Source organism: Aricia agestis, chromosome 18 (genome assembly GCF_905147365.1).
Source record: "Aricia agestis chromosome 18, ilAriAges1.1, whole genome shotgun sequence".
NCBI classification, from domain to species: Eukaryota; Metazoa; Arthropoda; class Insecta; order Lepidoptera; family Lycaenidae; genus Aricia; species Aricia agestis.
This window is the reverse complement of record NC_056423.1, coordinates 14,543,262-14,560,226: the sequence shown is the minus strand read 5'-3', so window position 1 is coordinate 14,560,226 and position 16,965 is coordinate 14,543,262. Positions and strand designations below refer to the sequence as shown.

Here is a 16,965-nt window from a genome sequence, read left to right as displayed (position 1 = left end):
AATGTAGTGAGATTATAAGAAATGTGTTAGCGCCCCATTTTAAATCGGCGCTGAGAGAGGATATTGGTGATACCAACTACAGTCTCGAAATTGATGAGTCGACAGATATTTCGGTTCAAAAATATTTAGGCCTTGTAATAAGGTACTATAGTAGATCTATGAAAAAAATTATGACAACATTTCTTTCAATCACAGAATTAGAGACCGCTGACGCCAGAGGAATTGTAAGTGGGATCGTGAAAACTATTCAAGACATTGGTTTAATCCTTCAGAATATGGTAGGCCTGGGGACCGACAATGCTAGTGTCATGGTGGGGATTAATAATGGCGTTCACCAAATTTTAAAAGAGGAGTATGGTCTGGAACATTTAATTTTGGTAAGATGCGTTTGTCATTCCTTACAACTTGCAGTCAGTCATGCTTCCGAGGAAACGATACCGCGGAACATCGAGTACCTGTTAAGAGAAACATACAACTGGTTTAGTTTGTCGCCTGACCGCCGTCGCGAGTACGAAAAAATTTATGCAACCATAAATTGCGGAGAAAAACCATTAAAAATTTTGAAAAAGTGTGCCACTAGGTGGCTTTCCATAGAACCTGCCGTGCAACGAATTTTGCATCAATGGGATGAGCTAAAGCTGTTTTTTGAAATTGCCAAAAATAAAAACAATTGCTATACGGCCGAAATGCTGTTTAACATGTATAATGACCCACGCAATAAGGCATATTTGATTTATATAAAAACTATACTTGCACAAGTTCAATACGCGTTAAAGGCATTTGAAGAACAAAACAGTGACCCTACGAAATTGCTCCAATCTTTAGTTAAATTGTTAGAAGTCCTATGCGATAAAATTGTGACTCCTGGAAGACGCCACTCCATTGATATTTTCAAAGACAACATTGCCAATTACTTGGATCCGATGCCATACCTCGGCTATAACTTTGAGAAGTCAATTGAAACTTACAGTTTAAGCGATAAGCAGATGATTAGAAAACGTTGCATTGATTTCACCGTCAAACTGACCAAAGAATTGCAGCAACGTCTTCCCGACAACATAAAAACACTTCAAAATATGAACATTATGAGCGTTGATCACGTATTAAAACCAGAGAAGGGCATGGAAATAATTAAATTAGCTGAACATTTCGGATTAAATGCCGATACAATTGATAAAGTGATTTCACAATGGAAAAATATACACACTAACAAATGGGAAAATACAAGTGATACCGTAAAATTTTGGCACGAGGTATCACAATACAAAGACGCGGGAAATGATAATCCCTATCAAGAACTATGCTCATTGGCATTTATAATGCTAGTATTGCCACACTCAAACGCAGACGTCGAAAGGGTGTTCAGCACAATGAACGTAATTAAAAATAAATTACGAAACAGGATGAGCTTTGAAACTCTTAATTCTATACTACAAATACGATTCGGGCTAAAAAAAATCAATAAAACTTGCTATACATATGACATCCCACAAGAAGTTTTAAAAAAAATTGGATCCAAAGAAAAATATAAATTTATATTGAACAAGGCAGCAGATAAGGCTCAACCATCAACATCACAAAGTGAGAGTGAAAACTCTCACTTCTTCTTGTGTGGCGAAGAATCCGCTGACTCTGATGAGGACTTAGACATTTAAGCTGTTTTTTATTTTCATTCAGTTTGTTTTTAGATATTTGATTGTATGTTTGCGTAAATCCCTTTAATAAGTAAAGAATAATTAACAAAACTCATTTCTTTTATTAACTTTTAGTAAAAAAGCAATTTAGCCCAATTTTGAATTTATTGGGCAAATCTAGCCCTATTTCAAACTCTATTTAGCCCGAAAACCTGACACCGAGTTGGCAACACTGAATATTTGTGCTGCAGAAGCCATACGCTGTATTTATAAAATGTCTTCTTTTGAATTTCTGAGAGATAAATTTAAAGAAATTTGTATTCTTACTGTTGCTTCTCGATACATTTTGGATAATGTAATATATGTTAGAAAAAATATACGTAAATTTAAAGCTAAAAGTGACATTCATTGTAGGAACACCAGAAATAAGCACAAGCTGGATTTGCCGATGATCAGACTTCCTGTACAATAAAATCCCAGAAAACGTTCAAAATTTTTCGATTAATAAATTTAAAAAAGTAGTCAAGGAATTTTATTTTGAAAAGATTATTTTTTTTCTCACTTTTTTGGTAAAAAGTGGGACCCCGTGCGAGTTTCTTACGCCGGTTCTTCTCGCCGGGATAGTTCCCGAACCGGTGGTAGGCACCATTAGCATCAACATACTGAAAGTATTTGTTACAAATCTATTCGGAAATAAAACAATTTTTATTATTTTATTATTTATTATTATTTACCTACATATTATATGAGAACAGTTTGGATAGTGGTATTACATTCTTTTTTTCTAGGTTTTTGCAAAGCATCAATGAAACAACTTCAATATGAAGTAAATATAAAAATTAGCCAAGAAGGGGTGCCAGAAGAGGCAAACTGTGAATGTGCAGCAGATCAAGGCAATGGGGCTCACTGCTAACATATTGCTGTTGTTCTTCTGGGTGCAGAAAATATGACTCAACAGCAAATAATATTACTGAACGAAATGTCAACTTCAAAATTACAAACATTCCACCAGCCGGCAAAGAAATATTATGCTACACGACTGTAAGCCTCAAGTTTACCATAAAAACGAGATGTTAAAAAGACAGTATTCTCACCATTCTTGAAAAAGCATCCAGACTTTGACAAAATATCAAAGTCGATTCCAAAGCCTGATTTTAAATTTTCCAGCTTTGATGCCCTGAAGCAGGTCCATCCACCAGCTAACTAACATGCCATAAGTGTTGATCATGACTACAGGGAGAAATGCCAATAAATTAGTTTTTAGAAACCATGTATTTAGAGAATGTGTCCGAAGAAAAAACTCTTGAAATCCAGACCAAGACCAGAGGCCCAAAGTACCCGTAAAATGTGGATCTTAGAAAAAGTCACATAAATGCAAACATACTTCAAACTGTGTGCCATTTTACATATGAAACAAAACTGAAGAATAGACAGCAGTGGCAAAGAGTCCATATAACCCGATTCCCGTCGGCTTCCCTTTTGGAAAATCGAATCTATGGGCCAAATACATTTTTATCTAATAAATATTTTACATACTTAAAAAACTTTGAATTCACTAAACGCCTACAAAATTTTATATATATATGAAATCCAGACCAAGACCAGAGGCCCAAAGCACCCGTAAAATGTGGATCTTAGAAAAAGTCACATAAATGCAAGCATATTTCAAACTGTGTGCCATTTTACATATGAAACAAAACTGAAGAATAGACAGCAGTGGCAAAAAGTCCATATAACCCAAATACATGAGTTGCGCCAGGCGTAGAACAATTAGCGGGTTATTTCTTCATACAACGATATTTCATAGTAAGCATTAGGGTGGAGCGATAATGTATGAAGAAAAATTTTTTTTATTTTTTTTAATGGCATAGCAATAGAAAGTTGCTCTTTGATGAGTAAATTCTTCATACAAAATATAGTTTACTTGTCTTGATGCTATGAGGTGCCCCAACCCAATTGAAAATTCGAAAAATACGAATTTTTTGAAAACATTGGTTTAGTTTTGACAAATAGTATTTTTCTATATTTTCTGTTCCTTGTAAAAAAAACTACATTGTAATACATTAAATAAAAGCCTGATGCCTTAGCCAAGACCTTTTCTTTATCGCTTTTCTATAGAATCGCCAATCAAAATGTATGGAATTGACTTAAAAATTCTCGAATATGACGTTGACGTTCGACTCGTGTAATGTCAATTCTATACATTTTGATCGACGATTCTATAAAAAATCGATAAAGAAAAGATCTTGACTACAGGATCTGGTTAGTGGTATCAATGTTTTTATCGAGAAAATTTAAATATTTATGATATATTATCAAGGAATGATCATCAGAAAAAAGGAGATTGTTCGGTATTGAATTGTTTTTTTTATTTCACAATTAGGCATTTCAAACAAAAAACTACTATAATAGTTTGTTAATTACTTCTTCCATAAAAGGAATAACATTTCCTTTGAAAACTATATTCACAACTGTACCATCACAGCCACCTTTTCTGCCATCAAAATAAATTCTGCGTATACTTTTATATTTGCGATCTGCATCGTGTGTGCTGATCTGTTTTTCATTATTTCTCATCGCATTTTTAACGATCAATGACAGCACTAGACTCCTTTGATATAATAATACTAACAATCAACATCTTTTAACACAGATAAAGAAGCAGATAAAGCTATAATAGCAGTTGCTCTGTCAGAGACTCAGGTACGATCGCATACGAGAGCTAATGATGGAAAATTGAATCTGTTTTTCTTGGGTGGCTGAGCAGCTATTTATTTTGGCGATTGATTAGCTTGTAGAAGCTACAAGAAGAAGCTACAATCGCTGGAACTCGTTCTTTCGGTTGTTAAGTCATCAAGCAAAGAACGAGAACAAGACGTCTGGTTAGGATCCATTATGTCTTTGTTACGAAGTCATTCTTTGTCTTGTATTTTTATTTTCTTCATATTTTTTAGTCGCATTTATATCTAAACTGCCTATTATCATTTTTCTTGCAGTTCTTTAATCAAGTAAATACCTAATATACTTCTTTTTTGGGAAGCGACGCTTTTCGCCAGATAAGTAAAATTTCCGTAGCCAGTCTTTGGGATAGGTACATCATCTGTCGGCTCTTTTGTCGTTTTGTCTAGCTTTGATTCATATTAATTAATTATTATGTAATTTTTATAACAGATATGAGTTGATAGTTGAGAAACTGGTAACTTCTCCGATAAACCAAAAACGGGATAACATGTCTCTTTTCGTGTTTTGACGACATATTATGACTGTAATAAAGAGAAATACTAGGTATAAATTATATCGAAAATAGTATTTTATCAACAATAAGTGAACAGGAATTTAAAAATATTACTTACAGGAGTTTATTTTCTTGTGGGTAGTGCTTAAAATCACTGTTTCTCACAAGCAGAATTACAATAATAGCGCGCACTTTATGGCGTTCAGACAACGATTGAAAAGTGCAATGAAATTGTCGCATAGCGACATGGATATGTCACATAGCGACATCTATTAGGCGTCTTTGTTACCTTTACGTCTAATCGATTGCGATCGTTTGAATAAAAAAATGAGGTTGGCAGCGCCATCTTTTAGAAAATGTTGTAGACTGATTAATTCTCTGCTGAGATATCTGTTATTTTTATCAGATATTTTTCCTTTTTATTAGACTGTTTATTAAGTAAATAAAGGGTATTGTTTTTTTTTATTATCTTAAGATATATTTTTCATATCCTAAATAAAATAATGACCTTCCACCTTTGTTCCTTGACAGTTACTCTGTCAACTTTAAAAAAATATACCAGCTCGGGGGTATAAAAACCCTCCGGCTCGCTACATAATCCTTTTTATTCCTTTTTTTTAAAGGTCCCCGTTATAGGTGAGTGTTTTGTGTGTGTCCGTGGAATTTTCCAAGGTATTTGTCTTTTAATTCCTTTATTCTTGTAATCCAGCTTTATTCTGTATTTCGTTTTAATTGTTGGCGAAAAAGCATATTGTATTTTGTCTAAATTGTAAAATCTCTTTTGGTGACAGACCACGTGTTCGTCAACTTTCTTTGTTTCAACTTTTTTTGTAATCAGTTCAACTCTTAAACCTTGTAAAAGTAGATTTTATTTGAAATATTAACTGTATTAAGCTCTTTACCGTGGAGATACTATTTTATGTTTTAATTGTCATAACAAAATTGGCCATGACCTAGTTATGGCTGTCGTTGTCAAAAGTTCCATAACCTTTGTTGTTGTAGCTTTTTCTAAATTTTACTGTTTCTTTTGATAGTTTTTTTTTGTGAAATTAATGTTTGTGATGGACTCCGCAACCACGCGCTCGAAGTCTTCGGGTGGAGAACACGTGCTTGCGGGGGGTCATCAACAGCGTGAACACCTGTCCTAAGACTCTTGTTCGGAACATTCCAGGGGTGCTCGGTCCCGGACAACTCTACTCCCGGACAACTCTACTCTGCCCTGCTCTGTCCCGGACAACTCTACTCTGCCCTGCTCTTTCCCGGACAACTTTGCCCGGCTCTGTCCCGGACAACGGACCACTACTATCTTGCAGCAGAGTTTGGTCGCCTGGAGCCGACCACGTGCTGCTCATGCCGTCTGATTGACGCACCTACCACACACTGAACTAGCTGCCACCGACGGGGTCCCAAACATCTCGGCACCAACAGCTGGCCGTCGACCCTACGCCTGTCTGGTAGCTCACGGAGACCTGAGGAGCTGGAGTCCCCCACGTCGCTGTCTGATCCCAAGATAAGTGTAGTGTCCCTACCCGTGAATTCAAAGAACCCCGAAATAGACTGAGGCTAGGCTTCGTACCCACATTACTATATTGATTAAATCACATCAGTTCTCACGACACAGGTTATCCTAGTGTGAGAACTACAGTTAATCTTTTGGTAATGTAAACAGCAAAAATGACACTGTAATGTTTTTAGGAAATTTGTGTTTTTGCTGAAATAAAGAATTTTTATTTTATTTATTTATTTATTACCCGCTCTCCGACTGACTAGGTTTCTCTTCTCTTTTTCCTTTATTTAAAGAGAAATAAAAAAGAGGATTAAACAATTTAACAAATTTATTTAAATTTGTTAAATTGTTTAATCCTCTTTTTTATTTCTCTCTTCTCTTTCCTCTTTTTATTGTCCCTGCTCTGGGCCAGGTGACAATTGGCGCCCACTCGGTTTTCTTTTTTTTTTCCTAAAACTAGCCTCAGTTGTTTCTCGGTATCTCCGTGGTTGCGGGTTCAGTTTGTGTGTGTGTTGTGCCGTCCTCGTGCTGTACTGACTGTTCGAGTAAGTTCTTTTTATCTTTTCTTGCTTTATTTAATTATTTTTCTATTTTTACTTCCCTGTATCGGCCCGGGATAAGAATTGGCCGCATCCTGCTGGTATCCAGGTTGTGTAAGAGGCAGAAACCGATACCTCTCTCTGCACACAATATTATATTTATTTATTGTATTCTTTTTATATTATTCTTTTATGCTAAAAAGGTGTATAGGTACTTTTTCTAAAAATTTACCTGAACTTCTTACAGGTTAATTTTTCTCTTTTGTATTAGGGAATATACCCCTAACTTTCGTGGCACTGTTGCCTTAAAATTACTTTTGAATATTTAAATACTGTATATATTATATTTTATACACTACTCTACACATTTACACACCCCTACACACCCTCACTCACATACACATTACATTCTCTTGCGCACACAGCAGTGTTACCTTCTGTAACACTTATGTGTTTTGGCTTTAACTTTTTGGGCTAAATTTCACCTTAACATACCTAACCTCTAAATTCAAAATTCCCTTTGCCTTTGTTTACTATTATGCCAATTAACTTTAACTTTTAAAACTTTTAATTTTTTGTGGCTATAACTTTTTATTTAAATACTATATTTTACTTAAACAGTCAGTCAGTCAGTAACTTGTCTTGTCCTTTATTGTCTTTGTGTAAAGTATTAGGTTATACAATACTTTATACTTAATTTGTTTTAATTATGTTTTACAAAATTAGTTTGTTTTTTTTTTGGAAATCTACGGACACAATATCTCACTCACATTAGGGTTCTCTTTTTATTGCTTAAATTTGACTTTGGTAAATTAACTTAAAATTTTTTTCTGTTTCTCTTAAATTAACTTTTTACAATGTCTGCTAAAATTAAATTCATTTCACTCCAAAAGTCTGAGTTGGAGTATGAAGTACTTATTCGTAATGAAACACCAGCTGCTACTGTTGCTGAACTTAGGAAACAAATTTCAAAACTGGTCGAGGAATACCCATCGGAGGACATTTTAGAGTCTACTATTCCCGTCCAGGACGACCTGTTGGGAGTTGAGGCAACACTCGATAAAGTCAAACAACAGCTCGACTCACACCCAGCTCCTAACGCGTTGCTCCGGGCGGAAAATTACCTACTTCACTTAGAGTATAGGATTAACAGAATTTCTATTTCTAATAACGATCCTTGTCTAGATAGTTACAATAGTTGCCTTGAAACTTTTTAAAATCATTTGGGTTTACTTCACCAACTTAAAGATTCTAGTAGCGGTACTGTTTTGCCAGCCTCTAACCCTTCTCCCACTGTACCTCCAGTGAACATCACAGTTCAGTGTGAGAATAAAAAAATATTTTCAGATTTTAAACTTAAAGGGGAATGCCAATATTAGGCCCAGAAGTGCACACATAATTGGTTATATTCAAAAATTTTATAGATATTTATAGTAGTCCTACCTTGTATTCATTAATCTGTACAACTCGGCAACTTTTTGCAAAAAATATTAGTCCCTCAACCCCCAAGCGGCCGGATCTGGCCGCGCCATTTGTACTGTGGTATTACAACTTACAAGCAAACGAATATGAACCTTATTCCTACTCTCTCTATGTACATTGTACAGTGTACACTACATTAACATAAAAATGTTGCCATTACTAAAAATATTATTTTGTCAGACATAATCGAATATTTCTATGAATAATATAATATTTATATTTATTGTTAGTTTTTGCAATTATTTAAAAATAAAAATAATGACCTATACATTTAATATAATATTTAAATTATATATATTTTTTTCTAATATCGTCTGCCTTCTCAAAACTTATTTTTTTGTGTTCTGGCAACACCAGCTCTAAGTGCCAGACGCCGGAAACGGGAAAACGTTGTTTATTGTTTTCAATATTTTGTGCTGTTGTTGTAGACGTATTCTGTGGTTTTGTATTTTAACTCTGTTTTACGACTATTATTATGAATACTGACTTTGGCGATTCTTCTACACCCGATGACTACGGCCTGATAATGGATTCCGCTTCCGCTACTCACGACGACATTGGCGAGAACTTGGATTTGGTGACAGATGCTTCGACAGACAAAAAAACTACAAATAATATCGATCTCGGAGTTCTACTCTAATGTTTGTATAGCTATTAACTATAGTATTTTGAAAGAAAAACGAGATGAAACAAATTTGAGGTTTTTATCACACTGTGCGTTGGGGGCACCTCTAAATTTATTATGATCTAAATAAAATTTTGTATGTATATTTGTGAACAGTAACAGCAACTTTTTATAGGTATGCCGGAACGAATATTAAAAAAAAAAATTTCGCTCCACCCTGGTAAGCATCTGTCCTTTTCATTCCTGTTAACTGATCGTCATGTTCTGTCTCGTTCTAGCACGCGCGAATATACTCGGAAATAAGCCGATACTCGACGAGTTATTACGGAAAAAGGTTAATATTATAGAAGTAAAATGCCCATAATCCATATGCTTCAAGATACAGCAAGATCACTACAGAAACTGTGCCTTATTTAAATTATGATGAAAATGGGCAACTATCTTTAAAAATAAAAAAAATATTTATTATTATCAGGTACAAGGGCTGTTATATGTGACAGAAAGAAAATTTTGCAATTTCATTGTATTTACCTTTAAAGATAATTATGAAGGTAGTGTTTATAGACCGAGATGATACATTTATTTATTACAGGAAATGCTACAAAAGCTTGATTTCTTCTATAATGGATTTTTCAAACAAGCTATTATTAATAAATAGCATTTCAAAATCACAATCAAAAAAAATTTACTCATTTGATTTTTTCTTAGAATGTAAAAATGTCGCGAAAAAGACCGTTACATGAGGACGAAATTGCGAAGGAGCTGCAAGCATTGTTGGAATCTTCTGAAGATGAAGAGGAAATAGATAACTTTAGTTTCAGTGACACAAGTCTATCTATAGATGTGAACTGTGCTTTAGATAGAATCCAAAGTATCTCAAACGAAGAACGTCTTTAATAGAATGTGATAAACAAATTCGAACAAATGTGGTAGAAGTTCAGTATGCTCCTACATCACCTCAACCACATTCTACTAATAATGTGCAGATAAATGATCTGGAGATGAATGATGTGCTGCTTGAGCCCCAAACAGATGTAACTTAAATTGATTAAAAAGTTGCTTTTTAGGAAAAGAAGCACTTGTTTTAACTACTTTTCATATTTTTTTTGTCTTAAGGGTAGAAAACCACTGATCTATTTAAACACCACCTGATGCTACCTGAAATTTCTAGCAAAGCACAAAAAGATAATCTATACTCCACTCAGGCTAACTTGTCGCTAGCGGTCATTGACTTCCTGTCAAAAACTTGTCATTGTCATTTTCCATATAAAACCACGATCATCATTGACAATATCTGACACTTCATCGTCAATTTATATGGAAAATGACAAGTTTTTGACCGGGAGTCAATGACCGCTAGCGATAAGTTAGCCCGAGTGGAGTATAAGAACTCCAGCAGCCATAATATCTTCTGCTGCATGAAGAAAGTATTATGAAGATAAAGAGGAGATCAAGAACGCAAAGCAGGAACCGATACGAAAAAGAAAATTAACGAATAGAAAAATATTTTAAAACACTCTCAAACGATTTCTAAAACTGCTCCAAAACGAAAAAAGAAAATACATTCTCTTCAAGACGTCACACAGGAAACAGTATATGGGCAATTTGTGACAAGAGATGACGCATTACTAAATGTACATCGCGCTATTGGTACACCAAATGTCGGTCTATATAAATTATAAGCTCGAGGTAATTGCAAATACACAGCGACAAAAATATTGATAAGTTACGTTTGTGTTATTTTGTTCTAGTTGAAATTACAAAATATATATTAGTGGTTATTTATAAAAATAAAAGAGATCATTTTTTAATGTGCCGGCCAACAAAAATGGATTTTCCACCTGTAGCTTGTATCATGGTAGATAGAGGCTTCAAACACATCGAAGGAGTGTTAGCAAAAAAACAATTTTAGTTGATTAGACCATCTACCGTTAGCAATACTAAGAAAAGTTGAAGAGATGATGTACTAAGGTCAAAGAAGATTGCAAGTCTTCGAATTTACATTGAAAGAGTGATCAGAAGACTACGCGAACTGGCTTTTCTTAAGCCAAATGCCTGTGTTGATAATTTTCTAATTCCCAATGTAGACTATAGCATAATCATTTGCTGTGCACTTGTCAATGTACAATTAACTTTAATTAAAATGAAATAAAAAACTGTATTTACAAAACATACTTTTATTGACTCAAACATTTTAGAAAATAATGTACATATTATGCCCTTACTGGCACAGTACCTAAGGGGCTGTCCATTAATCATGTGAGGCTCGAAAGGGGGGGGGAGGGGTCCATAAAAAATCACGAAATATCACAAGGGGGAGGGGGGGGGGGGGGGGGGTAAAGTAATATATCACGTGTACTTATTTTATGTATAAACGCCGCTTTTTATATTTAGTCAAACGCGTACAAAATAAAAAACGGCCTGTAGTGTGACCTTGATTAGCCGTTGCCAGGCAACGAACGAAATGAAGTTCCCGCGAGCCGCGACAATTGTCCGCCGGACTCAGCTTGTCAGTGTCAGTTATTCTGTTGTTTTAACACTGAATACAGTCTATCTGTCAATACACTCTGACATTGGCAATCCACGAATCTGCCATTAAAGAAGAAGAAGAAGAACACTGTATACACATGCGTAAATTGTTTAACCTCGCACGTTTTAAATTAAAACAATGTCTAAACTAGGAGATCTGTATAAAGACCTATTTGCCGAGTATAAGAAAGGCAAAAAACCTAGTGTGGCTCAAAAAGAATTTAATGAATTGTGGGCCAATTCGAAACAAAAATATACTACGAAAGAAGAATTTATGAAGTGGGCTAATGATCTTTTACTAGATTACCGCCAAAAGCACCAAGCAAAGAAGTCTTCCAATATCCTCTTTTATTGTTCTAATACTAAAAAGGTATAAAGTTAAAATTTGTATGTATTACTATATGTTTTTATGGACATTGTTCTAATAATAAGAATTCACCTATAGTTCTATTTGCAGTACATAATATGTTATTGTTAAATCTTACATTTTTTATTACATTGAGAAAATAAATTATATACTTACTTACTTTATAAATAATTAATAGGCATAGCGTACCTACCTACCTTAATTATTACTTAAATTCAAAACATTTTTTTATTTTTTTTATGTAATTTAAAAATGGTTATTCAATTAATCTCTTAGGTTTTTAATAGTTATATGGTAGCCGTTGGCGCACAGGAATATTATAATAAATTCCGTTTAAAAAAGTGCTAAAAACAGCATGTGATATAATATAGGCCCCATTGGCTACTTCTCACCGCTCGCAGGACTTTAAAAAAGTAGGTATATTGACCTGAATCTGTCTACGTGGCATGGGTTGATGGGTTTATTAAACATCGTGATGATTGTGAGTGAGGTTTTGCTGTGACGCTAGTATTGAACTAAAAGATTCACTAATTAACGATGGCAGTAATTTATATTATTTAATAATATATCTGGCATACTAATACCTATTTAATATTTTAGTCTAAAAATGAGGATTTAGCATGGCTTGTGTCTCGTTTTGAATTCTTATTTTAATATTAGATGAAATAAAATTGCTGGGGATGGTTATATTACTTGCACAATATTATTATTATACTTACATGCATGATAATTAATCATTAAATTTTCAGAATGCCAGTGAGAACATTCCTATTTTGCCAAACACATCAACAGGTAAACCATGTCCATGTCATTGTGTATTTATGAATATTCATGATTTTGTCATTAATATATTATGTATTATCTATAATCAAACTTTTATTTTTTAAATCAAATTCTACCTACTATAATATAAACTTAAATTTATTATTATTTTTAATGTATAATAATTAAATTTTTAAATTTCGAACACAAATTGTATAATTGTTATCGAATAAATATTTCTATATAATATACAACATATTACAGAGTACATTGACAATTATTATTATAACGTTTATAATTTCAATGTTTACATGTTGTTTTATTAAGAGGCCGGGTTACCCTCGAAATTCTCATACATACGTAATACCAAAATCATTTTCTCATACGAAAATATTTAACATGTTTGAGTTATTTTTCAGCTTAAAATAGTAATTACCTAGGTTCCTGCACAAAATTTTTCTACAAAATATTTAAATACTAAAAAAATTTTTTTGTTTAAATATTTTGTGGTAAATTTACTACTAAATATTTAAACACTAAAAAATAGAGTAAAACACCAAAAAATATATAAACAAGTAGTAAATTTCCTACAAAATATTTAAACTAAAAAATATTTTTAGTGTTTAAATATTTTGTAGTAAATTTACCACAAAATATTTCAACAAAAAATTTTTTTTAGTATTTAAATATTTTGTAGAAAAATTTTGTGCAGGAACCTAGGTAATTACTATTTTAAGCTGAAAAATAACTCAAACATGTTAAATATTTTCGTATGAGAAAATGATTTTGGTATATACGTATGTATGAGAATTTCGAGGGTAACCCGGCCTCTTAAGTGTTGGTCATTCCAGGTGCTCGGAAACGTAAAGGTCAAGATTTGGAGAGTATCGATAAGAATTCACTGGATATCACACCAAGTGCAAGCAGCTCTATACCGCAGCCTGTACATGCTGCTCCTGCACAAGATTCACCAGATACTCCAACTGCAAGCAGGTCTATATTGCAGCCTGTACGTGTTACTCCAGCACAGGATAAGTTGAAGAATCAGATCTCCCTTCTTCAGATGGAACTGGACTTGGCTGTCCGTCGTAGGGATTCTCTGGGCGCTAGTGAAGATAAGACTCGTGATGTAATGAAACTGCGCCAAGAAATTGATAAATGCAAAAAAGAACTGCGGAAAAAGGAGCAACATATGCGTCACTCTCGGTCACATAGATTATCAATACAATCAAAGATTCAACTTGCTTGCAATCAGAGTCCAACAGTAGCTAGTCTTCTTAAGACGCGCTCTACACCAGGTCGCCCACGCTTGGAAGAGCAACAACCGCTATTGCTAAAAACTATTGTCGATTTGGCTATGTTTGGTGCTTCTGCAGAGGAACGACGTCGCTCAGAAATTGTTCGCAGTTGCCGAACACTAACTGACCTCCATGAGAAGCTAAAAGAGCACGGATTTGAAATCTCGAGAAGTGGCACGTACCTTCGATTGCTCCCAAGAAATTATACCACCATGGAGGGTAAAAGACATGTAGTCACTGTGCCTGTCAAATTGAGTCGCCCTGAGGCAGATCACCATAAAGCTCACGTCGATCAACATTTTTGTGTCGCCACAATAAGATCCTTAGAAACGCTAGCATCTATTCTTGGACCAAACCAAGTATTTTTTCTGTCGCAAGATGACAAAGCTCGGGTGCCTATAGGCTTGACAGCGGCAAATAAACAAGCTCCTCTCCTGATGCATGTCGAATATCGTGTCTCATTGCCTGATCATGATTGGGTGATTGCTACGAAGCACAAATTGATCCCTAGTGTATACGCTGGGTACATCATAAAAGAAAATGAAATGGGCCGTGCTGAAGCAGTACTCAGGGCCAACATACGTGGCGATTAGAAGTGGCAAACATTCCTCCTCGACAGCTTCTACTCATGCTGTGGACTTTAATAAGCTTGCTACTTTCAGCAATTTCAAGGAAATCATGCGGGATGAAGAAGGACGCCTGAAACCAGTTGTTTTGATTTCGTCTGATGGAGGACCCGACGAAAACCCGAGATATCCAAAGGTTATTTCCCATGCCATACACAACTTTGTTAAGCATGATCTAGATGCAATATTTATCTTTACGAATGCACCTGGCAGAAGCGCGTTCAATCGCGTCGAGAGAAGAATGGCGCCTTTAAGCCGGGAATTATCTGGACTCATACTTCCGCATGATTCTTATGGAACCCATTTGGATGAACAAGGGAGAACCAAAGACCATGACCTTGAAAAAAAGAACTTTCAGAAGGCTGGTGAAGTTCTCGCAGAAGTATGGAGTAATATGGTTATTGACGGTCATGGCGTCGTAGCAGAGTATGTAGAGCCAGATGACAGTGCTGAAAGTTTTATTCCGGATCTGCCCTCCCAGCAGTGGTATAGCGAACATGTACGAGAGAGTCAATATTTGCTACAGGTATATTATTAAAATGTCACCTATTTTTATTTTATCATTTATATTTCTTAACTAATATGACAATACAATTAAAATATTTTAATATCATCACCAGGTGGTGAAGTGTGACGATCGCGCTTGCTGTGGACATATGCGGAGTTCTATACGATCCATTCTGTCGGAACGCTTCCTTATTCCTCCTTACCCGATTTTGCAGTCATCCAGAGGCCTATATATTCCAAAGCCTCAAGAGCATGATGGCAAGACGTTTGCTCCATTTCTTCTGCGTCGGTCTCTTGAAATTACTCCAACGTATGAAGGCTTCGGAAAATTGATTTATGACCTGTATTGTCCTAGCCTGCAGAAGGATCGGCAGATACTTTTAGAAAGGACATGCCAGCGGTGTGCATTGTACTTCTGTACAAAGAAAAAAGCTAAGGAACATGTGAATTTTTGTCACAAGCAATATAATACTCCAGAGATGCACAGTGTTCGTCCTTCCCGCATCCTCACGCGACGATCGAACGGTAGATCGAGAGAGATTCTCTGCGTAGTGCGCGAAAATGATGACGCCGAGTGGCTTGATGAAACCGATGTTGACTTGCAAGATGCTTATCCAGTTATTGGTGTTGAAGAAAGTCTTGCTAATCCGTGGTCCGAAAATATTGTACATTAAATAATGTTCATGTACTAGTACAAAAAACTTTTTCGCATTTCTTTCATTATTTTTATGTCAGTCAAAAACAAACTGCAACCTTTCTGTCTACCTCTGAACGTTTATTATAGTAGTCTTTAATTTTCTATAATAAAATTAGATGATACTTATACCAGTATTTTTTTATAAATAAAAAGTAGATTCTTTGCAGATACGAAAAAATACACGTGATATAGGGGGGAGGGGGGAGGGGTAGTCTTAAACCTCACCACGTATCACCAAGGGGGAGGGGGGGTCAAAAAATGCCAAAAAAAACATCACGTGATTAATGGACAGCCCCTAAGGTCATAAGACCCAAAGGCCACATTTAGCATTTTGCGGGTGTATGTTAGAAAATGAATCCAGAATAGTGATGGGTTGCTAGCCGCATAATAATCTATTAAATTGATTCCCAGATCAAACATACTATTTAGTTACTCACCAACCTCACCGAGGAATTCACTGCTGATCAAATAGTCCATACGTTAACTATGATAAAAATATCATCTCCAACTATTTTTATTTCAGCAGTATTAGTAAATATGCGTACATGTGATTCTAATGCACGGTTGGCATCCATATCTAAAATCTCCCAATTGAGCTTTCAATGAAAACGAAAGACAGGCTTGGAAGCGCTTTTAAGCGACTTTGTACCATCCCGTGTCGGATTTGAACATATAACATTACAAAAATACAAACAATATAACGGGGCCTTTATCAAGATATAATAACTGCACCAGATGGGTTGGGATGGGTTAATGGCCAAACGCAAGTATCCAGGGCTTCATCTGTCAGGATTGAAATATCAACGTCACTTCACTTCGGTCACTGATCCCAACAGGGAACGCAACATCTATTCTTCTAAAAACGTAATAATTTTATTCATCTTATATTTTTACTTTCATCTAACATCTAAATACAGTCCACAAAGTTAAGTGATAAGTTTGAGTGACACACAAGCAATGCATTCGGACGCCACGACAAATGTAAAGTTTTTTTTCGAGCCTATACTATCCCACTGCTGGGCAAAGACCTCCCTCAAGGCCTTCCATATATTGTTTCGCTCCAACGCCACCGCAGGCAGCCCTGGTTTGTAGGCATCCAGTTCGTCTCACCGTCCACGGTGCCGTCGCGTCGTCCGTCCTCTGGTAGGTTCCCATGA

The 16,965-nt window shown here is 35.3% G+C and overlaps 2 protein-coding genes and 1 long non-coding RNA gene across 3 annotated transcripts in view; 1 reads left to right on the top strand and 2 right to left on the bottom strand.

Moving 5' to 3' along the window:
• The window catches only part of LOC121736265 (insulin-like growth factor-binding protein complex acid labile subunit), a 76,422-nt gene that overhangs the window by 19,221 nt on the left and 40,236 nt on the right, over window positions 1–16,965 (bottom strand). The window lies entirely within an intron of this gene.
• On the bottom strand, window positions 4,194–11,251 carry LOC121736102. The gene is made up of 3 exons (XR_006036971.1): window positions 10,964–11,251; window positions 8,912–8,917; window positions 4,194–4,206 (listed from the first exon to the last, which is right to left on the bottom strand). It is a non-coding gene; the product is annotated as an uncharacterized LOC121736102 (long non-coding RNA).
• On the top strand, window positions 14,604–16,098 carry LOC121736093. The gene is made up of 2 exons (XM_042127158.1): window positions 14,604–15,130; window positions 15,225–16,098. Exons 1-2 carry the CDS (start codon window positions 14,657–14,659, stop codon window positions 15,783–15,785), a joined length of 1,035 nt encoding a protein of 344 aa, XP_041983092.1. The 5' UTR covers window positions 14,604–14,656; the 3' UTR covers window positions 15,786–16,098.